The sequence below is a fragment of the Artemia franciscana genome, chromosome 11, assembly GCF_032884065.1.
Source record: "Artemia franciscana chromosome 11, ASM3288406v1, whole genome shotgun sequence".
Lineage (NCBI taxonomy): Eukaryota > Metazoa > Arthropoda > Branchiopoda > Anostraca > Artemiidae > Artemia > Artemia franciscana.
Genome location: NC_088873.1, coordinates 34,894,960 through 34,911,480, shown reverse-complemented (window position 1 = coordinate 34,911,480; position 16,521 = coordinate 34,894,960). Strand labels below are relative to the sequence as shown.

General features: G+C 34.6%; 1 protein-coding gene across 1 annotated transcript in view; it reads right to left on the bottom strand.

Annotated features, from left to right (window-relative positions):
- Positions 1-8,472: 8,472 nt before the first annotated feature.
- The window catches only part of LOC136033133 (derlin-1-like), a 32,900-nt gene continuing 24,851 nt past the window's right edge, over positions 8,473-16,521 (bottom strand). The window contains exons 5-7 of the mRNA XM_065713772.1: positions 15,008-15,156; positions 11,544-11,654; positions 8,473-8,858 (exon numbers count right to left, since the gene is read on the bottom strand). Of these exons, the coding sequence (XP_065569844.1) occupies positions 8,753-8,858; positions 11,544-11,654; positions 15,008-15,156 (366 nt within the window). The 3' untranslated portion in view covers positions 8,473-8,752. The remainder of the gene's footprint in view (positions 8,859-11,543; positions 11,655-15,007; positions 15,157-16,521) is intronic.

Sequence of the window (16,521 nt, the reverse complement as noted above, 5' to 3'; positions counted from 1 at the left end):
TTCTTGCAAACTGCTTGTTGTTCTTAGAGCTAGGGATAGTTCATAGGGATGGAGTACAAGATAGAGAAAATTAAAATAAATACATAACTATGTTTATCAAAACAATTTATGAAGAGCACTTACTATACACGAAAAACTATTGTATACTTTCAACTTTAAGCATCCCCTTTTAAGAAGGGGATGCCATGAAGGAAAAGTGATATTGTGGTTAAGTTTCAAAAACAGTTTCGACAGATTTATTTTGGGCCCGCCATTTTGTATTTGCGGATTAATGCTAAACTTAAAAAATGTAGCTAGGACTTTTTTATATATATAGAGTGAACCTGATAAAAGTAGGAAAGGGGATCTTGCTTGTCCAAAAACCCCAATGCCAGGGTTTACTGTATCTATATGCTTACTAATGGCGAAGTAATAATAATCATAAAATGACGAAAATAATTCATTCTTTCAAATATATTGACCATCGGGTACAGTATAATTTCAATTGAAAATATATTGCGTATTCATTGAAGAGGCAATGCTACTGTTTTGGGGAGTTAAATGAGGGTTGCACAACTCATATTAATGGCCTTTTCCGTTTCTTTTTGTGCCAGATTTCTTCATTCAATTTAGTCTGGTTTAAGATTGTTAACTTAGAGGATTCGACTTATGCCCGCTCTGATCTCTAAAATTGTGTCTTTTCTTTCGCGAAAATGCATTTTTTTCATGCATTGAATTTTTAAATCAAATAACAGTGTATACAGTACTTTTGCGTTGACGATAGCTTCTGGTCTAGGGATGAGCATCCTAACCCCAAAAAACCTTTGGGCGTTTTCATGAGTATCTAGGCTTGTATGAGAAGCCTAGAGGAAACTTTTAAGAACCTGATAAAATTATTGAAGAAGAATTTTTATCGTCCTTCAAAAGAACTATGCAGTAAGGTCGTGGAAATATGGCATATATTTTATGACATTTTACAAAATGTTGAAGATTAGCAAAAAAAAATATAAAACGCCTTTTAAACCTTCGATTGTTGAAAAGACGTTATACTTTTGATTGTGGGGGAGACCTGTACTTAACGCTTTCGGTCTCTAAAACTCATGAAAATTTGGTTATAATAGATTTTGAGTTGATTGTAAATCGAAAGTAACTCTAGAACAAAAGAGGTTATAGCATGAAGCGTTAATTATTTATAGCATATGTGCAACAGCATTTTTCATAAGCTTGCTCTTTGGGAAACGAGTTCTTTCTGCTGTTGTAATTGAAAATACCCTTTTTAACAATTTTTTTGCCGATTCGAGATATAAGGCTCAACCTTTTTTCACAGATTGTTGGCAACAGTAGTATTTTTTTTAGTAATGACTTTAGTGCAATCTGGCTGTCTAAACATAGGAATGGACTATCCCTTGTGAGGTGTTTCTTTACCTACCGTAACGGTGATACTAGTATATAGCTAGTAAGAATGATGGGTACTCAGAAGAATATCCATTGACACCCTGTTATATCTCTAGAAGCCGTATTATTAATCCTTTGGAGGAGTATAAACAGCTTTCTATGAGCTCTGCAGAACACGGGCATTCATTTTTGGGAACAAGGTTTGTGTAAAAATTTGCAGAGAAGTATAATTGAGATGGATGGCATTGTGTCCATAGAAGGTATAATTTCACCATGCTTTCTTGCCCAGAAGGAACAAACCCATTCGAGAATATCTACTGGGTGAATGGATGGTGAAAATATATTTTTGAGGAGATGGGATTAATCAATATTCTTTATAGCTTTACCTCCAAAGATGAAACCAGGGTGTTGGACGGTCTTTGACTGACTAACTGATTTTTTTGTGTGTTCTCTCTGTCTTTGATTTTTGGAAACTGACCCTCTTGGCAATAGATAACTTTTCTGTCTCCACAAGATATACCTGTGGGTACCGGGAAACCTAGGTTGTGTCTCCATTTCTAAGGACATTTGTCAGTATCAGTAAAAAAGTCTAGAGAATTCTTTACCTCAAAACAGCGTCGATCTGAAAACACTGTCAATTAGTCCAATCTGTTTTAATGTATTGCAGCTTGCATACGGTAAAGCCCTGCTTGTCCATAAATGTGGTCATGATAAAAGTTGAAAAAATCAAAAAGAAAGTGTTCTCCACTAATATTTAATATTTGCACCATAATGCATTTTAAATTACATAAGCCGATTTTTTTTCTGTTGACAAGATTATTACCTGCCCTTTAAATAAAAATGGTTAATGGCCTCTTTTGAATTATATTATTGAAAACAGGAAGTTTTGCATAAAAAGCAAAAAGGTTCAAACCAAATGAGAACCAAAAAGTAAAATCCAAAAGATTTTGCATAAACTCTTAGTTTGAGCAAAATAATTTTGATAAATCAAGCAGAAATCCATAAGACAAGGAAGTTTAAAATGAAGAAAAATGAAAAGAGTGAATGAAAGCAAGCTTAGAATGAACGTAAGTTGCCGTAAGTAAGCGTGGTGATGTCTAGTGCGGGCTAATCAACAAAAAAGTTCAAAAATCCTCAGAAAAACCGGTAATTTAAGGCATTACTTAAAGTTTATTTTAGCTCTTTGGATGCAAGTTTCGAGTAGGGACTATAAGAATGATTGATAAAACCCAGCAGATTAAATACGATTTTACGTTTTATTCTGACACAATCTTCCTATATTAGCTGTCTTACAAAACAAAATTGAGTCTTCGTCAGTATGGATATATACACTGTCTGTGTCAACTAGAATTTCCCTGTGGACATTGAGATTGGCAAAGCCATTTAGCCTACTTTCAGACGTCACTTTTCTTAGGTGTCTTGATTCTCTGAAGTGTAAAAGGAGCGCTCTGTTTTGCTGGTCGACACAGGTATAGTGATTAAAATATCAAGTAAGATATGGATGTTCGGAGAGATTGCTTTGCCACAAATATTTAGACAATCAGTTGCATTGACATGGTGTGCCTTGTTCCGTTAGAGAAATTTTTGCCAAATTTTTCTTTCCTCCATCAAACGTTTAAGGTGTTGTTTTCCAAATCTTCTTCATAAATTTCGAACAACTTCAAAAATGGCTCTTTCATCTCTTTACTTTCTTTACTATTCTGTGGATAAGTGTGAAGCAAACAGTGAAACCCTTTTAAAATATTCTTGTGCTTTAAGAGACGTTCTTCTATAAAGTTTTATACTTTCAATCCAGAAAATGAATATGTTAATTCTTTAAAATTGTTCTGTGCTTTCGGCTGAGACATTTCTTTTGTGTATCTGCCTGTCTACAATCCTTGTAACACTAATTGTAGTTCCATTCCATTTGGCCATTTTTGGCCAAATTTCCATTCCATTTGGCCATTTTTGGCCAAATTTCCATTCAATATGGCCAAAGAAAATAAAATCAGTGAAAAATAGAATGTTAAACTTTATTTTGCCGTGGGGGGGAGGGAAGGTGTCAGCACACCATAAGTTGAACACCTTACGAATCGTGCATGTTGTTTGAATATCTCTGGCGGGGTGTCCATATTGCTGATGGACGGGTTCTCTTTAGTAACAAACGTAGTGAGAGCCAATTCAAGTTTTGTTCCACTTTCTTTTTGTAGCTCTTTAATGTTAACAATGCTTGATATAGCAACAGGGCTCTTGACTGATACCTAGTGCTTTGCTCAATCTTTGACAAAATTTTTTAAGGCCTACTACCGCTCTATTTTGATAGGTCCATAGAACTTGCTTACTTGCTTGCTTTTTTTTTTTTTTTTTTTTTTTTTTTTTTTTTTTTTTTTTTTTTTTACTGAACTAAGTATTTACAGTATACTGATCTTGATCTTGTCAAGTGCCTGATAAAAGGCTCTTTAGAAGGGCAGTCCAGTAGACGTGAAATAAATATACCCTCATTCAAAATTTGATTCAATCCAAATTTCAATTTTCAACCCATCAACTAACAGTGGTCCCCCAATTACCTAAAAAAAATTCACATAATACCAATCTATTAGCTTTATACAAGTTCATAATTTTTCCTTTTTCCATTTCAAACACCATAATTAGTTAAGGCCTTTTCATTGTAGTTGCCCTGAAAAATTAAAAAAGTACACCAGCTTTGCCTGAAAAACTTTATTGAAGACACGGCTGAATGTGAAAATTGCCTTTGCTTTTGAAATTTATTCTGCTTTTCAACTGGCTGCAAACTACCACGTTTTCTTATATTTTCTCATGCTGTCGATAAATGAGTTTCTTAAATTGAAATTGCTGGAACTCAAATAAGGAGAAATAATATGTAAAAATATCGTAAAGATATGTAAGTTTCTGAACCGTCTTTATTTGACAGTACGGGAGAATAAGGACATGGAAAAAAAAACGAAGCTATCCACAGCAAAAAAGAAAATGATAATTTTGCAAAAAAAAAATCTTATTTGAGCCGTGATTTCAATGAGGCTTTTTCAGAAAAAGACTTCGCGCTTCTGATTTTTTTTTTTCTTCTTCGTTTTTTTCTTAGCAACTAAGCGGATTTGAAAATTGTTTCCTCTCAACCAATTTTGCCTAAGAAAGCTATAATAAAGAAAGGTCAGTACTTGGAATTCTAATTTTTTCTTTCTTTTGTTGTCCTGTTGCCTTGCATTGTCTTGCTTTGCCTGCTTTGTCTCCGAACGTATTTAAGAAAACGCTCTAGTATGTTACTTTAAAAATCTAACCCAAAATACTACACGAACCTTATTAGAAACTATATAGGATTAATCAAAATATAGCTCATGCTTTGTAAATTACTTCGTATATGAAAGAGGCTGCTTCCTCATCAACACCCCCCTCTTTAGGCTAAAGTTTGACTCTTTCTCTCAATTCTTCTTTTTAAAACAGTAAAAAACTTTAGCGTAAAGAGCGGGGCGTTGATGAGGAAGCAGCCTCTTTCATATACGAAGTAATTTCTGTGCGTTTTAAGTTTTAATGTCGCTCCTTACTTTCAGTTAAAAAAACTTGTTTTTTTTATTTAATTTCTGAACGTTTTTGAATCAATGCATGTTTTGTTTTGGCTCTCCGCAGAGGAATAATCAAAACGAAATTTGCATATTTTTTTTTTTTTTTTTGGCTCAATGGCTTTCTCATAATTTTGATCGAATGATTTTGAGAAAAAAAGAGCGGGGGACGAAGCCTAGTTGCCCCTTGATTTTTTGGTTAGTTAAAAAGGCAACTAGAGCTTTTAATTTCTTACGTATCTTTTAATTGGTAAAAGATTTACGTAAATTATAAATTAGCTTACGTAAAGAACTTTTGTATTCTCATGTTTTTATTACATATATGAGGGGATTCGCCCCATCGTCAGTACCTCGCTCTTTACACTAAAGCTTAAATTTTATCCCAATTCATTAAGAATGACCCCCTGAATCACAAAAGCCGTAGAATAAGTAGTTGAAATTACTGAAAATACTTTAGCGTAAAGAGCGAGGTATTAGGAGGAGGTGAGCCCCTCATATGGGTAATAATTTATGTTTGTTTTAAGTTTTATTGCTGTTCCTTACTTCCAGCTGAAAAAGCTTTTTCACTTTTATTTTTTAATTGTTTTTTTTTTAAATAATGCTAGTAAATCCTGCTCTCCCTTCATGGAAATTTTCTTCCCCCATTACAAATTCTCGAAGGAAAGTTCCCCCAGCATATCCCCCTCTTCTCAGCCCCTCCCCCAAATCAAAAAAATCCTCCTGAAAACGCCTGTATACTTCCCAATAACCATTACTATATGTAAGCACAGGTCAAAGTTTGTAACTTGTTGCCCCTCCCACGGGGACTGTGGGGGAGTAAGTTGTCCCCAAAGACATAGTTATAAGGTTTTTCGACTACGCTGAATAAAATGGCTATCTCTGAATGTTTATCGGTTGACTTTGGTAAAATAATTAGCGTGGGAGGGGGCCTAGGTGCCCTCCAATTTTTTTGGTCACTTAAAAAGGGAACTAGAACTTTTTATTTCCGTTAGAATGAGTCCTCTTGCAACATTCTAGGACAACTGGGTCGATACGATCACCCCTGGGAAAAAAAAAAAAAAAAAAAAAAAAAAACACGCATCCGTGATCTGCCTACTGGCTAAAAATGCAAAATTCCACATTTTTGTAGATAGGAGCTCGAAACTTCTAAACTTGATGAAACTTATATATTTAAAACCAGCATTAAAATGCGATTCTTTTGATGTAGCTATTGGTATCAAAATTCCATTTTTTAGAGTTTTGGTTACTATTGAGCCGGGTCGCTCCATTTTGATGCATGTTTGAAATTACGATCACCCGTTCGTAATTTCTGTTCGTTTTAAGTTTTAATGTCGCTCCTTACTTTCATTTCAAAAAACTTGTTTTTTTTATTTAATAACAACAAAGAGAGAAAACTCAATGAAGAACAAACAAATGAGACTACGGCTATTAGATAGAGAAGATAAAAACCAAGAACGAAGCGAATATGTCGCCTGTATCAAAGCGAGACGTCTTCAACGCACAAGAGTAAGGGTGAAAACCAAAAAACGAAGCGAAGATGTCGCCTGTGTCAAAGCGACGCGTCTTCAGCGCAGAAGAGTAAGAGGATTTTTAATTTTACTCAGTGGGCGAGGGAGGCTATTGAAATAATAATAGAAAAAACATATGCTTGCTAATATTTCAATTAGTAAGAATACAGACAGGGCCGTATCCAGGATTTTTTTGTGGGGGGGGGGGGAGAAGGGGCACACAAAAAGACCTCAAATTTTTTTAATCAATTTTTGTTAAGTTTTACTAGTCAGACGAACATAACCCCCCCTCCACCCCTCCTGAATGCGGCCTTAGATACAGAAAATTAAATACTAATTTATAACATTCTTTTGAAAAATGAACCTGTATTTAATGGGGGTATTAAGATTTTACAAAATTACCAGGGGATGAGATTAAATACAAGACCAAGGAAAATTACGTCGATGGTAGCAAACAAAAGGATTATTTCACAACAGTATAATTAACTTAATTTCCATTTTTTATTATTTTATCCAGTTGCTTTGTTGTTCTCATCAGAGCAACTATACTAGCTTCTGTGACCTATGTGGATCAGTTGCGACAGTTGAAGTTTATTAATATTAGTGTTTTTTTTTGTGTTTGTATTTGTTGTTCTTTACTGAATGTCTTACTTATATTTGAATTACGGCCAAGTAACAAATTTGAATAGAACAAAATTTGCTAGGCACGTGACTAGACATTCTTGTTTTTTGATTTCTTCTTGCCTTCACCTTTTATTTGTTGTTGTTTTTTTAATTTAATGTGCAGAAAAATACTGTCCATGTTTTTTTTTCACTATTTCAATATAGAATACATTACTTTTAATAGATTCACATATTAAGCAAGTTTCTCAAAATTGAAGCTTTCCTAAGAAAGTAACAGTTTGAACAGGGTAATTTTTATGCTTTGAATTTTTTGAAAGAAAAATGTTCTGAGAGGTATGTTTCTTTTTTTTTCACTTTTCATTCCTAACCCAAATTTATACAGTATTACTTGGCGATATGCTAGTCGTTTGTTGTCAAAAGGACAAATTCACAAACAAATTTTAGTTCCTTTAGCAACATTTTGGTTTGAAACATAGCTGTATCCATATCTAGTCACAGGGGGGAGGGTGAGGGCAAATGTTCTATTTTTTCATTAATCCGAATAGTTTCCTTTGAAAGCACACCATGAGACAACTCATCATCAGGTACTGATGGCTGGAAGGACGTTGTAGGCAGATAGAGCTTCTTATATGCAGTCATAGGGGCATGGATAATGAGAATTATGACAACAGCAATGTTAACATTGCAAAGACGACGATGGATGATAATGGTAACATCAAAAAAAAGAAAGGTGAGTTTTCAGCTGGAATTGGTTCAATGAACTCATGGGGGCCCTTCAGTTCAATTTTAGGGGGATGATCATCCCTGTCCCTCTGAATATAGGTATATCCCAGAGTTAGCTGGGAAAAATCGACAGTTTCCATTTTTTCCCTCGGTTGTGTCTACAATTATGGGCAAAAGTCTCAGTACTGAGAGAGAGGGGGCTAAGAAAAAATCCGTCCAAGTATATTTCCCCAAGATTCATTAAAGCCGAAACACCGTAATCATCATCCTGTTTGTCACTACAAACACGATTATGGCCATCACTTTCTTCACCCGCGACGATCACCAAAGCCATCACACCTTAATGATCATGGTTAACGTCTTCTATGTCATTGTTGTCCTCTTAAACACCACTGTCACGACAATTAACATGATCTTCAAATCCTATTAACATCCTTCTGCAAAGCTTAGAACACCAATTACCCCTCAATTGGGCTCCAGCCTTTCCTTCGTCAATCTCTGATGATGACTTGTCCCACTACCACCGGAAAAATTTCTAGTTATTTCAGGGTGAGCTGAACATTTCCAGTTGCCCTGGGTTGAGTATATCAATCATTTTTATCCGTTTCACTGGTTTATACCAACGGCACGATATGTTAAAAATTCTGCAATGACTTACCTATCAAAAGATACCTAAAAGTAATCTTAGACTGAAGAAATACACTGTAATTGGCTTCTCCCATTGAAGGCTTTATCTGACAAAATCCAACGTTTTCGAAACTTTTTTTTGCAACACTTAACCATTAGAGTTGTAAGAACACAAATAGTTTGTGAAGAAAAACGAAAACTCAGTTTAAACTGTGGAATAGACTTATTGCATTCCAGCACCTGACAAAGAACACCAAAAATTATTTACACCATCATTATTTACAACCTAAATTTCTTGACAGCTTTAAGTCGCAGTAACATTGTCTAAAACAATACTCATTTTCAATTTCCTCCGAGTCTATTGCCTCTGCCCCAACTTCCTGATCTTTCTTGAGGAGGTCTACTAAACAGCCCAGTGCCCGGAGCCCTGCCAGGAAAGTAGTTGTACCTACAAGAAGAGATTACAAATTCATACAAAGAATAATAAGAGAAACGAACTGAATAGAAAAGATAATCCAGTACAATAGCACAGTATATGAAGATATGAAGCTATTAAAAAATAGCCCAAAGACACCTTGCAAGATCCGATTAAGATAGCAGGCAGTAGTTCCAAAGCTACCCCGACCCTGCTAGCTTTTTAGTTCCCCAATCCGTCACCTCATATATGGGCATATCGCAACATTTCCTCAAGTAGCCTTTCACAAGCAGGTTTCAAAGCCACATTGAATGATAAAACTCGAAATATCTAGAATCTTCATCACAAAAAAGTCAAAAGAAATACCTTGTGCTTCGTTAAAATCTTAAGGAAAAATTACATTTTCAATGAAATGCTTTACTATTTTCTTAATGCTAACATTTGTTTTCGATGTCTTTATGAAAAAGTTTGAATACTTTTGCGGACTGCTCGTTAGAAAAAGTGTCAATAACTTAATACTTGATACTATATATATATTGCATTATCGTAGTTATTGTAAATTTACTTATATTGCAGATGTCGAAATATCTGAATATAGATGTCTGCATTTATGCTCAGTAGCGAGAGCTTTCTAATTTGCTTAAATTAAGATCATATTTTGTTTTTAACCAAACCATAAATGTTCATTTAAAATTTAAAAAAAGAAGAAGAAAAAGAAAACTGAAAATTTGAAGAGGGGTACATAACTTGGAAAAACGCAACAAAAGCACATTTATACAGAAAATACTCGATATATTTTTCTTCTCCGGATAATTGCGCTTTGTTCTAGATACGAGTGTCCACAAGGTAACAGCGATAGTTTCTACAATTATTGTGGACATTAAAGTTCCTTTTTTTACTGTAGATGTCTAAATTTCTAAATAATGAGGTTTGCATTTATAGTAGACGTCTGTATGTAAATGCCTGAATGTAGACATCAATATTAGGTTTAAAGATATATTTCTCTATTCAGATTTTCGAATTTATGTATGTAAATGCCTTTGTGAAGTCTCGGTTATATCAGGTGTCTACTCGTCTACTTGTCGTTTGGGAAGTATACTCGTCTGCAAATTCTAAAAATTTCTAAAATGTAAAAAAAATATGACAATTTGAAAGGAGGGGGACACAAATTGAAAAAACCCAAAAGACATTTGTATCTCCAGAAAATTGCACTTTGGTTATATATGAATGTCAACAAGACAACAGCAATAAGAGAACTTGAATTACTTTAAATGGCAGTGTTTAAATACAGTTTTAAACTGATTTAAATTTCTAACAGAAAGACCTGCATGCGTTATAGAAGTATATATGTAAATGCCTAAGTGTAGACATCTATACTAAGTTTAAAAGTATATTTCTCTGTTTAGATTTTTGAATTTAGGTGTGTAACTTCATTTGAGAAGCCTCCATTATACCTAATGTCTAAAACTGCTATCTGTCTATTCGCCATTTGAGAAGTATACTCGTCTCCAAAATCTAGAAAAGAAATTATTCTCCTTCCTCTGCTTCTTTTACAGCCTTCCTAGCCAAGTGGTTACCGCTCCAGACTTGAAATCCTGAGAGCTGGGGTTCGATTCCTGGTGTTGCTGGTTATTTGGTTTGGGACGCTCGGTGTGACTCTGTAAGCTCAGCTAAAGTCAACCCAGCTCTAAATGGACCACTGGAGAAATCTGGCAGAAAACACAGGAAGCGTCAGATGATTCACCCCCAACCACGCATTGCACTCCTGGCGGAAGGCAGCAAGTCAGGAGATCGGTACCTGCGCAACGTAGACCATTGGTCAGCACTCAAAAAGCGTTTTTATTTAGTTTCTCTGGTTCTGCTACAGCCGATCACGACGTTAAGAAAAAAAACTGCTCCTCTCTCCAGTACAGCTTTAGTACAGTCTCCAGTATAGCTTTTGCTGCAATCGATGAGATCCGCAGTGATTTCAAGTAAATGCGCAAGAAAACAACAATGTCTTTCCCTATTCAATACAAAGGAATGTAGTTAAAGCAAAAAATTTCTTCAAGACCAAACTTGATTTCATCGTTACTTTTTTTAAAGTTTAATATGAATAATGGCTACCGTGCTTGAATCACTGTCTAATAGCGATTATTTAACACTTAAAAATTTATTTAAAAGGGCGTTTTAATTTCCAGTTACTAGGGACTGCGGTTCGCGCTTTACTAGGTTACAGCTTTTGTTGCAACCCTGATGTAAATTATGATTGGTCGACATCATATTTCATCATGCATTTTCGTTTCTGACCTGATACCCCTAAGGAAAAATTATCTGCCTCCCCCCTACCAAAGGTCAGAAATATGCCCGACTATGTTTAAATATGTACTTGTGCACATGAGGATAGGAATCCCTCCTTACCCTGAGATTCAGTTTGCTATAGTTCTAGAGTTTGAGGATATCCAAGAATTTTCACCCATAGAGATTCACCACTGTTTTTAAAGATCTTTTATGTTCGCTAAACAAAAAAATCGCCAAATCAGCACGTAAATAACTATATTATTGAAGAAAATCACCAAATCAATCGAAGAATTGCTAAAATCAAAAAATTACACTGGTGAAAAGTGATTTTTTCACCAGTGGCAACCCTGGATATGCCTATGAAGCGATTGGTCTGATTCACACAGAATCAGGTCTAAAAATGACACAAAATAAAATTTTAACAAGTGGAGCACTTACAGGAATTGCGGAGTTTGCAAAAGAGATGCTCCACCAAAATCTTGAGGATACTTGAACGCAAGAAAGAAATATAGATGACCAACAAGAATCCCAACGATTTCACTCAAACCACTGAAAAAAAAATAGAACAATATCGTAAATCATCACTCAATGTACAGCACTCAACAGCAAAAAAGAAAAATAGGGTCAATATAAATTTAGTTCATGTAGAGAGTGATATTTATTAAACAAAAAAAAACAAAAACAAAAACAACATCAGTATTAACAGCCACCCCGAGAAGTGAAAAACGTGTCCGAGGGGGTGGCAAAAATACTCTAAAAACAATCCATGACTAAACAAATTACAAAACAATTAATGCAAAATCACACATCCTAATCGGCCCCGAAAACCTTACATCAAAACAAATTAACTTCACCGTTAAAATCATACCTCAAGAGGCCATAATAAGCAATTCAATTTTTGATTACGTATAATTATTCATTACTGAATATAAATTATTCATAACCACATAACCTTAGCTCCTATCATTTCATATATATTGATTTTTCACAAAAAAAATCCATAATTCGTTAAGGGTATTTACACACAAGGGTATACTAAGGGTTATATGGTATCTACAGCTCTGACAATTAATTTTAACGATTCTCGTATAGCCTAGTTTGACACGTATTTTTGTCCTACTTGTTTTTCAGGACCTTACACTTTTCTCACACATAGATTAATACTATCTTGTTTTAGGATAATTACTTTTCCACTGACCATGTGGCTGTTATAGACACTGAATTTATACAACTAAACCCGAAAGGATTCTCTAAGGGAGAAGGTTACATAAAATATATAAGATAAGAAATGAATACAAAATATTTGTTTTGAAATAAAAAAAAGAGATAGAATAGAAATGTATAATCTATCTACGTATTCCGAATGCAGTCATTGTTTAAAAAATACAAGAATACTATCATACAAATAAAAACATTATGCGAATAGCCTTTGTTGATTTCCAAACCCCTTAGCATACGCAATTCGTACTATATGCCCTATGATCCTCTTTGAGAAGGACTATACACGTTCCGTTTAAAATACTTTCTGAGTTGACAGTCCGATCACTCCATTTCCCGAGCCCTCCTTGGCTAACGTGGCACAAGCTCGGCCTTCTAACCCCATTTGGTCAATAGTACCCGTTCCATTCCCAACAACTTTTGGTAGACAGTACCTTTACTCTGTCTCCAACCCCTTCAAGTAAACACTAATGACCAATACAGATTGAGGATAGAGCGCATGTACTGTTTCTAGAAGAGTTTTGTTGACAGAGCGTACTCACTGTTGACCAAAAGGGTGTCGTAGACAGAGCCTAGCTATATGGTAGACTGTGTGTATGCTTTCGCTCCCACACTTTTCGGTCAACAATCGATAAGCCCTGTATCCGACTCCCTTTGGTAAACTGTTCATAAATTCTGTCTCTGACAATCTTTATCAACGGTGCATAATTTTCAATCTCTAGCCCACTTTGTCAGCACCAGTCAGAGTCTCATTTATGATAATTTAATACAAAGAGGTTCAACCCGCGCCTCTTCTCATATTTAAACTACATCAATTAGATGTCCTAAGGGGATTTGATACCATAAAGAATCAACCTACCTCGTCCATTTTAAACTTTTTTAGTTTGTGTGGCCAAACTATTTAGAGTTGATTGGTTGGCCTTACCATAACTGGTAGGGCTTGGATAAGCAATCTGAATAAACGGCCAAAAAAAACCGACATCTACTTTTCCCGAAATCTTAGATAAACTTTGTTACTTCTCTTGTTTTGTTCAGGTGATACAGATATTTAATTTTAAAGAAGTTTATATCATTAGGAAGTGTAAATTTGTTTTTTTTCGATCAAACAGAGCAGAATTTTCTTTTAAAATTCGGGGAAGGGTTGTCCCTAAAAACGTTCTAGTAGGCCTATATCTGCTAACGAGAATTTCAAAAATCACCTCAAAAGAAATGTCATTTGATCAATTTGACCTGTCTTCGAATTTTCTGTTTTTCAACCCCCTTAAAATTAAAAACTTGTCGACACACAATTCCAGTGTCTTTTTAATTGAATTTCATGGCCAAATCACAAATTCTCAATAGGTTTCAATGGTAAGTATTCCCAGGGGAGAATTCACTAATGGACCCTTTGCCTTTGAGAAAGTCAGCCGATGTTGAGGCTCACAAAATGATGCTTAAGGTATCGAATTCTCTTAATACAAATCAATTCAATAGACAGGCTGCATTACTCATCGGAGCAGAATTCACGTCCAATCCCGTTTTGAATGGTATCTTATTTGTGGTTTATTTTTCTTTAGTCATTTCCCCCTTTTAATACAGACTACTTCAAAACGTTATTTTTTTTCTTCTACACTGACGATGGCTTAGCGGAAGTAGTTACATAAATTTCTGTTTCGTCTTTTCATTTCATTTACTGGCTTTAAAATCTTCCTCGTTAGGTTTTGTCTTTTTCTTATTTTTTTTTTTCTTCTATTTTTTTCGTTGTACATTATGCAGTCACTCAGAACGTAATTACGGGAACAGTTAAACGAAATTCCTGCAGAATCAATATGTGAAAAAATTAAATAAATAAATAAATAAAGTCATTATCATTTAATAATAATTTCATCCGGTATTATTTAATCCAATTTTGCCTAAGTCTTGAGTTTAAAATTTTCTTTGATGAGACGGAAGCATAAATATGCCTGCTATTACGATAGCACACAATATTCTCATTAAACTTTTTGTTCAAGCCCTTTTGTAGGCATAACTATGGTGATGATTAAAGCCCCTTTGGTTGTTAAAAAGAAAATAGTTGCTATAATGAGTAAAATGGCCGATCGGCCCATAAACTAAATTTTAGATAACTCAGTAATAAAACAGAGACTGAATAAAAAAAAACGAGGAGGGGGGTATTTCAAGTAGGAAGAAGAGGATCATATTTCTAATCTATGGTTGTCATCAGGCGTTCAGAAAAATTTCCAGGAAAAAAGAAGATCAGTTGTTAGAAAATATTTTTTTTTACAAAATTTAACATTTTATACTTTTAGACTAACAAAGGTTAGAATAATGAGACAATGGGCCCACTCTAGTCATACAGAATAAAAGTCCTTGCATGATCTCTGTTCAAACATAGTACAGCGTCCTTACTTCCTGCAAAAAAGTTGATGAAGCTGTTGGTAATTATTCTACTAACCAAAACTGAAATATTCACGAATTTCATGGAAAGCAAATTAAAACTTACCATCCGGAAAGAATCATATGAAAAATCAGTAGAAACCATGGTTAATACATGGCTCTAAGTGCATGGTAAGTACATTTCATGGAAATTAAATCATAACTTTCCCTCCTAAAAAAATAATACGGAAACCCAGTGGAACCTATGGTAAGTACATGGCTCTAAGTAAATGATAAATATATTTCATAGAAACGAAATCAAAACTTACCCTCCCGAAAGAATCATACGAAAAGCCAAAAGAACCCATGGTAAATACATGGCTCTAAACTGCGTTCCAAACCAAAAACTGACAATCTGATCTTGATTGAGCATGCACCAAACATAAAGAACACTCAAAATCATTGGATCCATTAAAAACTAAAAATAAAAAATATACTGTTAAGTAAAAATATAATAGGATTGTATGGAAGAAATGTAATAGAAATAAAAAATACACAAAAGATGTCCAGCAACAATGACGAAATTTTGTCAATATCCTGGGGGGGGGGCGAAATTAGAGCAACTTTTCTCAAATCAAGTGAAAATAACAGAGAGAATTGAAAAATTAGCCATATAGTACCATAAAGACAAGAACATACTAAAAAACCGACCCGTTTCTGTGGATGCTTGAACTATGCAGGCTTATCTTAGTTTTGACAAGATTTTTGAAGAAACTAAATATCAGCGGGGAGAGAGCATAAACTTGGGTCTAGGGGAAGGGGGAACTAAACTCAGAGGGGCAGTTGCTCCCCCTGCCTCATAGCAAATTACGCCGATGTATAGCAAACAAACTTTTACACAGCAAATCCCTAATTTCGACCAGCGTTACTTTCTTCATAATATAATTCAGAACACCAAGCACCCCAAGGGAGGGTTGTAACTAAATTAACTAAAGAATTTGTCCCAAATCCCGAAAAAAAAGTGCCTCAAATTAGAAATTTTGAAAATTAGGCCGTTGATAATGTTGTTTTAAATTACGAGATTGGAGTTTCAATTTTACAAGAAAATTACGGACCTTCTACAAAAAAAAAAAATCGAATCAACAAAAGTCAATATTGGGAATCCGGTTCTATTCCTTACAAGATTATCCGGACGAAAAAATCTCCCTGGGAAGATAAAAACGTTGCCTAAAAGCGGCGTTTATGCGGCAAATACTTGGAAACAGATATATAATGAAGTTGTTTCTACGATGAAATACATAGGAAACATATCGTAGGCATTATGTTTTGAGGCAAAGTTTTAACTTCCACATTCTGCAAATTTATAAATAAGCAGAACGACACCAAGAATTGTTCGGTAAAAAGAGAGACCAAGGGAACTATTTTTAAGAAGATTCGATACTTTAAAGGATCACCCTATCTTGTCGATTATAAACTATTTTAGTCTGTGTGGCCAAACTGTTAGAAATTAAATAAAGCGGTCTTGCCATAGCTTGTAGAGTTTGGTTAAGAGATCCGAATATGTGACGTGAAACTAAAATCCGACTCATAATTTCCTGAAAATCTTAGAAAAATGGTTTAACTTCTCCCATTTTGTGCTGGAGATAGAGATATTCATGTTTAATGACATACATTTGAAAGCGCGAATTTAGTTTTCTTGATTGAAGGAAGCAGAATTTTTTTTTAAGTTCAGGGAAGGGAAGTCCCTAAAAATATTCTATCATACCTACTTAGAAAACATTATAAATCAGCTTAAAAGAAATATCATTTGAATAATTTGACAGCTTTAACAGTTCCCAGTTTT